The following is a 7,625-nucleotide window of genomic DNA, read 5'->3' as shown; positions in this document are numbered from 1 at the left end:
TCAGACACCCAGAGTTTGGATCTCCTACTGCACCAAGTCCCCGGCCTGGGCTCTCTCCCTGTGGCTGCACCTTGACCTTCACCCCCCCACTCCCCAACTCTCAGAAAACATAACTTCAGCAGCTTGTAAGATCTGAACTGCACCACCCACTCCATCTCCCCAAAGCCCGGGCAGTTTCACCCAACCAGCGCCAACTGTACGCACTGCACACAGACGTGCCCGCCCTAGCCAGGCCACCCAGGGGACAGGCCCGCCTTGGGGCCTGCTGGCGGGTACCTTGCATTTGAATGGCTTCACCGGCGAGTGTACAATCATGTGGGTCTTGAGGGTCTGCTTCTGCACGAAGGTCTTGAAGCAGATGTGGCACTGGTAGGGCCGGACGCTGGTGTGGATCAGCATGTGCCGCTTCATGTTCGCCTGCAGCGTGAACTCCCGGCCACACACCTCGCACTTGAACTCCTTCACACCCTGTGAGGCGGGGGAGAGGAGGGCAATGGTCAGGGCCACATGATGGGCACAGCCTCTGTGTGGACCAGAGAGGGTCAGAGCATCTGTACAGCTTCTGGGAAATGGCTTCCTGGGGGTGTTCCAAACAGGCACACTTGTTTAGAATGCCGGGCAGGGCCACTGCCTCCAGGAAGCCTTCCAGTGTTAACTAGGCAGAGACCGGCTGGGCCTTATTATTATTTATTTTTTATTAGTCCTCACCCAAGAATTTTTTTAAACATATTTTTATTGATTTCAGAATATATTTTTATTGATTTCAGAGAGGAAGGGAGAGGGAGAGGGAGAGAGATAAAAACATCAATGATGAGAGAGAATCATTGATCGGCTGCCTCCTGCACACCCCACATTGGGGATCAAGCCCGAAACCTGGGCATGTGCCCCAACCAGGCATTGAACCGTGACCTCCTGGTCCAAAGGTTGACGCTCAACCACTGAGCCACGCCGGCTGGCCCCTAGGATATTTTTCAATTGATTTTTAGAGCAAGTGCAATGGAGGGGGAGAGACAGAGAGGAACATCGATGTGAGAGAGACACATCGATTGGTTGCCTCCTGCATGCGCCCCGACCAGGGCCGGGATCTAGCCTGCAACCGAGGTACATGCCCTTGACCGAAATCAAACCCGGCACCCTTCAGTCCACTGGCTGACGCTCTATCCACTGAGCCAACCAGCTAGGGCTGGCTGGGCCTTACTGTTCCTACGTGCACACCTGCTGTCTCCTGCTCTCCAGGCAGATGTTTTAGTTCATTCATTGATTCATTGATTCATTGAGCAGCCATTTACCAGGCACCTCCTACAAACCAGCATCACACCAGGCATCCGGGGCCTTTGGCCAAGAAGACACAGCCGTAGCCTGGTGGCCGTGGTCTATTTCCTCGGATCCAGGATGTGTAAATGTGTTTTTCTCCTAAATGCATCTCTCAGAGTGGTCTTTTGAGGCCACTTCACAGACCCCTTTGAGAATATGATTAAAGGTATGGACGCCTCAGGAAAAGTGACGCTTGGGTCTGTGTAGAATTTAGACCCTTCAAACTTTCACTGACCTCATCACTGACCCCGAGAGAGTTTCCCATTCAGTGGGAGTTTTAGTCCCAACAGGTTCCCAATGCAATTCTTACTGATGGCGTTTGGAACAAAGACTCCAGTGAACCCCTCTGGTTTGGGCTGCCACCTTGCTTTGCCAGGGTCTGGAAATGGCCCCAGAGCAGAACAGGGTGCTGAGGGCACGGGGGATCCACTTCACTGTCTAGGGAGAAATGTTGGGACAAAACTTGGGGGCCAATCTCTTTGCTAGAACCCCAGCAGGACAGACACGTTTCTGTGGTTACGGCTGCGATCCCAACGGCTGTTCCGTACGAAGTTTCCTACCATAATTGAATGGTTCCTGTGTATTTCTCTTAGCAGGCAGGGGCGTGTCTCCCGTCTTATAGGCTCGCTGGAGACTCAGACGATGTGTATGACCACCAGGGGGCCCTGCCCTTTGGGAACTCGGTCTGCAAGTGCTGTATACATTTAGGCTGATGGGAGGAACGTTTCCAATTGGATTTGCCTTTGATTTTTTGCTCTCAGCTCATCTTCGCTGTATTATTTATCTCTTAACACTCTGCAGACAGGTGGGGACTTTCGGGAGAAGAGAAAAATGGCAACTATATCATCCATGAACTTAACCACTCTTCACTCCCTCCCCCACGCCCCAGACACTAATAACCAGTCATCTGGTTTTCACGTGGGGCATATTCCCCGTTTATGGCCGATTCAGCTTCAGTATCCTTAACATTATGCTCTTGGCAGCTACACCAACCAACTGCAGGAGCACCTGCATTGAAACCTACAAGTCATTTTTGCTGTTGGAAAAGCTTCCCAGGGCTGGGGTGGGGGTGGGGGGGTAGGGGGCTGGGCTCCTGACCCGGCAAGCTGTTGCTCCCCCCTCACTGTCATGTCCACTGTGAGAACTCTAAGGCCACCATTATGAGGAGGGAAGCTCTATGCACAGCAGCTTCAATGTATGCAGTTGGCTAATTTGGGGTGGAAACCACGGCCGGCCCTGGCTGGTTTGGCTCAGTGGATGGAGCGTCAGCCTGCGGACTGAAGGGTCCAGGGTTCGATTCCGGTCAAGGGCACATGCCCAGGTTGTGGGCTCCATCCCCAGTGGGGGGGCATGCAAGAGGCAGCCGGTCCATGATTCTCTCATCATTGATGTTTCTCTCTCTCTCTCCCTCTTCCTTCCTCTATGAAATCAATAAAAATCTATATATTTAAAAAAATAAATAAGAACTGTTCATCTGTGAACCAACTCTATTACGACCTCAAGGAAGCCCTGGGTGAAGGACAGGAGAGGGCGGAGCCAGGGGGAGGCGGAGGGAGACACAGGGGGCGGCGTACCTTGTGGGTGAGGGAGTGCTGCTTGAGGTGGTGGACCTGGCTGAACTCCATGCCGCACTCGGTGCACACGAAGGGCCGCACGTTCTGGTGCTTGAGCATGTGGTTCTGCAGCTGGCTGCGGTAGTGGAAGGACTTGTCGCACTCGAGGCACTGGTAGAGGGTGGGGCCCTGGTGGGAGGCCAGGTGGCGCTTGAGCTGCGTCAGCGTGGAGAAGTCCAGGCCGCACTCCACGCACACGTGGCAGCGGCCGCTCTCGTGCTTTACCTCGTGGGCCTTGAGCTCGCTGGGGTAGGCGAAGCCGCGGCCGCAGAAGTGGCAGCTGTAGGGCTTGACCTCGGAGTGCAGCAGCATGTGGCGCTTGAGGTGGCTGGTCTGCGTGAAGGCCTTGTGGCACACTTGGCACTTGTGGGGCCGCGTGCCCTGGTGCGTGAGCAGGTGCGTCTGCAGGTGGCTGGGCTGCTTGAAGAGCTTGCTGCAGTGCGGGCAGGAGTGCGGCTTGATGCCGTTGTGGCCCAGGATGTGCGTCACCAGGTTGTACTTGGACGTGTAGGACTTCTCGCACATGCGGCACTGCCAGCGCTTCTGCCGGTCGCCCGCCTCCACCAGGTACGAGTCGTCGATCTGCACGTTGATGTCCAGCCGGTCCAGCTGCGCCTTCTTGTGCCGCTCGGCCGTGGAGCCGGCCGCGTCCGCCTCCAGCTCGCCCGCCTCCTGCCACACGAAGCCCTCCGGCTTCAGGGGCTCCGGGGACCCCACGGCGGGCGCCTCGGGGTCGCTCAGCGGGGCCAGGTGCGGCGGCTCGAAGCCACACTCCGCGGGCAAGGCCTCGGGCCCGGGCAGCGCCATGCTGGGCTCCGGGAAGACATCCCGGGCGGGATCGGGGAAGTGGGGGTCGTAGGGGGCCAGGTCCACCTCTGGCCGCGGGGCTCGGGGCAGGGGCCGCAGCGGCCGGGGCTTGCGGCTGAAGGCGCTGAGGTCAATCATCTTGACGGCGCTGCTCTGCACCAGGGACTCGCAGCCGCCGCCGCCGGCCACCTCGGCGGGGACCTCGGCGGGGCCCGCATCCTTGTCATCGCCGGGCACGGACACCTCATAGACTTCCTGCTCCTCCTCCTCCTCTATCTTCTCAAACTTGACCTTGGGCACCAGGCGCACCGGCGGCCGCGTCTTCCGCCGCGTGTGCTTCTCGAAGGCCGCCTCCACCTCCAGCACCTCCTCCTCCGCAGGCTCCTCCAGGGCGCGCCCGTTGCAGGCGAGCTGGTAGACATCGGGGTCCGGGGGGCCCGGCTCCCCCAGGGAAGCCGCGGACAGCTCGGGGCCCAGGTCCGGGTAGAAGGCCTCGGCGCTTATGGTGGCTCCAAAGAGCTCATTTTCCGAGACCAGGCCCAGCACGGCCGCCTGGGCCAAGGACAGCACCACCACCGCGTCCGTCTGTGTCCCTGAGTCCATAAAGCCCTCCATCCCTGGGCGGGGCTAGGAGGGCATCGCTGTGGGGGAGGGAGAAGGAGGCGTTAGTGCTGCGGGCTCACCGCGGCTCGGCTCGGAGGACAGACAGATACACAGCCAGCAAGGGATGGGCTAACTCGGGGTGTGTCGGTCTCTGACCTCTTTCTACTCCTGCCTTGGGAACAGGGCACATAATTATGGGGAGCACTGACACCCTCCGCGTATCCGCCCATCGCCACCTCCCCGTGGGATTCTGGGTAAGCCCCGCCCCCTGGCGGGCCTCAGTCTTCCCATCTGTAAAATAGGAAGGCTGGGTTTCCTCAGCGATTTTCAAAACTATGCTTTGCGTGTCCCTTTGGGAGCCCTGCAGAAAGCACACTCAAAACTCGCAGAAACTAAAGATTCTTCTGTTTTTAAAAGCCGATTTTAGAAAAAACCCACTGACTCAATGGTACACACAGTGGTACACCCCACTCCAACCCTCGGCGGCCCCACCGGCTTTGTTGCCAAGGCGATTCATTTCGCACGGACCTTGGGACTACAGTGAGGTGTTAAACCACTGTCACCGTTCGCAGCGGCTTGTCCATATGAATGAGGGGTTTTGGTTTGGCAGGGAATACATATTGGGCAAAAACAAGGCAACACACAAAAATAAATGAGGTGCCAAGGCCGACCGCCAATCACCCCTCAGGCTCAATGACGTGTCCCTCCCAGCAGTAGCTAAACGTTAACACATTTAAATATCTACATGTATACCGATGAAAACGATCGCTTTTTTCCTGATTTGCACACTGGAATTCCACGCAAGATCCGAGTTGAAAGAAGCACTCAGCAGAAGCTGAGTTACAAGCCCGTGAAGGGTAGTAACTCAGGCCAAGGGGCTCGGCTCCTTGCAAAGCCCTCCGCGGATATAAAGAATCCCTCTGAAATGAAGGCACCGGCTCCCAGCGTCACAGCCACACTCACGCATCTAACAGGTTCTTTAAAAAAATCAATGTGGCTCTAACCGGTTTGGCTCAGTGGATAGAGCCTCGGCCTGCAGACTCAAGGGTCCCAGGTTCGATTTCTGGTCAAGGGCATGTACCTTGGTTGCGGGCACATCCCCAGTGGGGGGTGTGCAGGAGGCAGCTGACTGATGTTTCTCAATCTCATCGATGTTTCTAACTCTCTCTCCCTCTCCCTTCCTCTCTGTAAAAAATCAATAAAATACATTAAAAAAAAAAAAATCAATGTGGCCCTAGCTGGTGTGGCTCAGTGGATAGAGCCTCAGCCTGCGGACTGAAGGGTCCCGGGTTCGATCCCGGTCAAGGGCACATGCCTGGGTTGTGAGCTTGATCTCCAGTAGGGGGTGTGCAGGAGGCAGCCGATCCATGATTCTCTCTCATCATTGATGTTTCTCTCTCTCCCTCTTCCTTCCTCTCTGAAATCAATAAAAATATAGTAAAAAAAAAAAAAAAAATGTGCCCCAAACCCCAGGTGCAGGGCGTCCTATCTTCCCATGGCCCTGCTCTGCATGCGGGCGGGGCGGGGCCTCCCACCCTTGGTGCCCTTCTCCCAAACCTGCTGAGCTCCTGGCTCCTCCCAGCCTCCCAGGCTTCTGTCAAATTCCACCTGTTCCTGGGTTTCCCTGCCCTCCCCGCCAGGCCAGTGCCCTCTCCCAGCCTCTCCAGTGGTGGGCGCGCGGGGAGCAGTGCCCAGATGTGGGAGGGCCTCCCCCGGGGCCTGAGCTTGATCCCCATGAATTAACCCCCCACCCGCAGCTCAGAGCCTGGTACACGGGAGGCACGCCATAGGAAGGAGAAAGACAATACTGGGGTGGCTCGTGCCCGCCTCGCCTGCTCCCCTCCCACCGCCACGGTTGGCGGGTTGGCGCCTGGCCCATCAGAGGCCCTTCCTCAGGAAACGGGCTCCGGCCGGGTGTCTCCCTCCCCCCACAGGCCAGCGGAGCCACCCCTTCCTGAATCGGCTAAAAATAAAACGCCCCAGACAGGAACGTAGCCTCCTTGAAATGGACACTAAAGACTAAACCATTAAGCGTGAAGTGGGGCTCTTGTGGAAGGGGGGCCCGAGGGAACAAAGCTCAGGCTCGGGGCTCAGGGTCCACCCCCCAGCCCCTGCTGGAAAGTCAGGCAGCTCAGCCTCAAGTCTAAGCTGCCACTTACAAGTGACTGGGCAGTGTCATTTCAGTCACTTCGGTGCCTCAGTCTCCCCATCTAAAAATGGGGATGAAAATCCTACCCACGAAGGGTTGTGACTCAGGTGAAGGGGCTCAGCTCTTGGCAAAGCCCTCAGCAGATATAAAGAATCCCTCTTGCCTGGCCAGCGTGGCTCAGTGGTTGAGCGTCAAACTATGAACCAGGAGGTTCGATTCCCAGTCAGGGCACATGCCTGGGTTGCGGGCACATCCCCCATAGGGAGGCAGCCAGTCAATGATTTTCTCTCATTATTGATGTTTCTCTCTCTCTCTCACTCTCCCTCTCTGAAACCAATAAAAACATTTAAGAAAAACCAACAACTATCACTCTTACTGTCTGCCTTTTGATGGAGCCTTTTCTTTTTTTCTTTTTTGTCAATCCTCACCTGAGGATATTTTTCCATTGATTTTTAGAGAGAGTGGAAGAGCGAGGGAAAGACAGAGAGGAAGATCGATGTGAGAGAAAGACATCGATTGGTTGCCTCCTACACGAGCCCCAACCAGGGCCCAGGCCAGGGAGAAGCCTGCAACGGAGTTCCATGCCCTTGACCGGAATCGAACCCGGGACCCTTTGGTCCGCAGGCCAACACTCTATCCACTGAGCCAAACCTGTTAGGGTTAGAAGGAGCCTTTTCTGATGAAGACCACAGAGCTGAGAAGACCACTTCTCCACTCTGGGGCCCCAAGTCCAGCAAAGGTTTGGGGGACTCTTCAGACAACCTCTAGAACAGAGAACCCACTCGTCCATTCGTGCAACAAATACCATTTGCTAAGTCCCTGCTCTGGGTCTGGCCCTGTGCCTGGAGATGCAGGCGGTGAGACCGGGGAGGGAGAGAGGGAAGGGGGCGTTCTCCCTGAGTCCACAGAGGAGACCCCGGTGCCACCACAGCCCCTCTGCGGGGCGCATCACTGCCTCCGGCCACAGCGACCCGTCTGACACAGCACCAGCTGCACCTGGACAGCACCCAGCTGCCCAAGCCTTCGTGTCTGCTGTGGGTTTGGACAGACCACGAGCTCAGCAGTTTTTCTAGACTTCCCCAATGCAAGGCCAGTGGGGGGAGGGGGAGGCGGCAAGGAAGGAACTGACCCTCCATAGC

At 56.9% G+C, this 7,625-nt stretch overlaps 1 protein-coding gene across 3 annotated transcripts in view; it reads right to left on the bottom strand.

The window, feature by feature from the left end:
* ZNF710 (zinc finger protein 710) overlaps positions 1 to 7,625 on the bottom strand; it is a 70,398-nt gene that overhangs the window by 2,778 nt on the left and 59,995 nt on the right. For all 3 annotated transcript variants that reach the window (XM_080651412.1, XM_080651410.1, XM_080651411.1), the window contains 2 exons: positions 2,889 to 4,375; positions 277 to 468 (listed from right to left, as the gene is read on the bottom strand). In XM_080651412.1, the coding sequence (XP_080507538.1) occupies positions 277 to 468; positions 2,889 to 4,349 (1,653 nt within the window). In that variant the 5' untranslated portion in view covers positions 4,350 to 4,375. The remainder of the gene's footprint in view (positions 1 to 276; positions 469 to 2,888; positions 4,376 to 7,625) is intronic.

This window comes from Plecotus auritus (assembly GCF_963455305.1).
Source record: "Plecotus auritus genome assembly, chromosome: 15".
Classification (NCBI taxonomy): domain Eukaryota; kingdom Metazoa; phylum Chordata; class Mammalia; order Chiroptera; family Vespertilionidae; genus Plecotus; species Plecotus auritus.
Note: the sequence above shows the minus strand (reverse complement) of the source record. Positions and strands in the feature narration are given on the sequence as shown.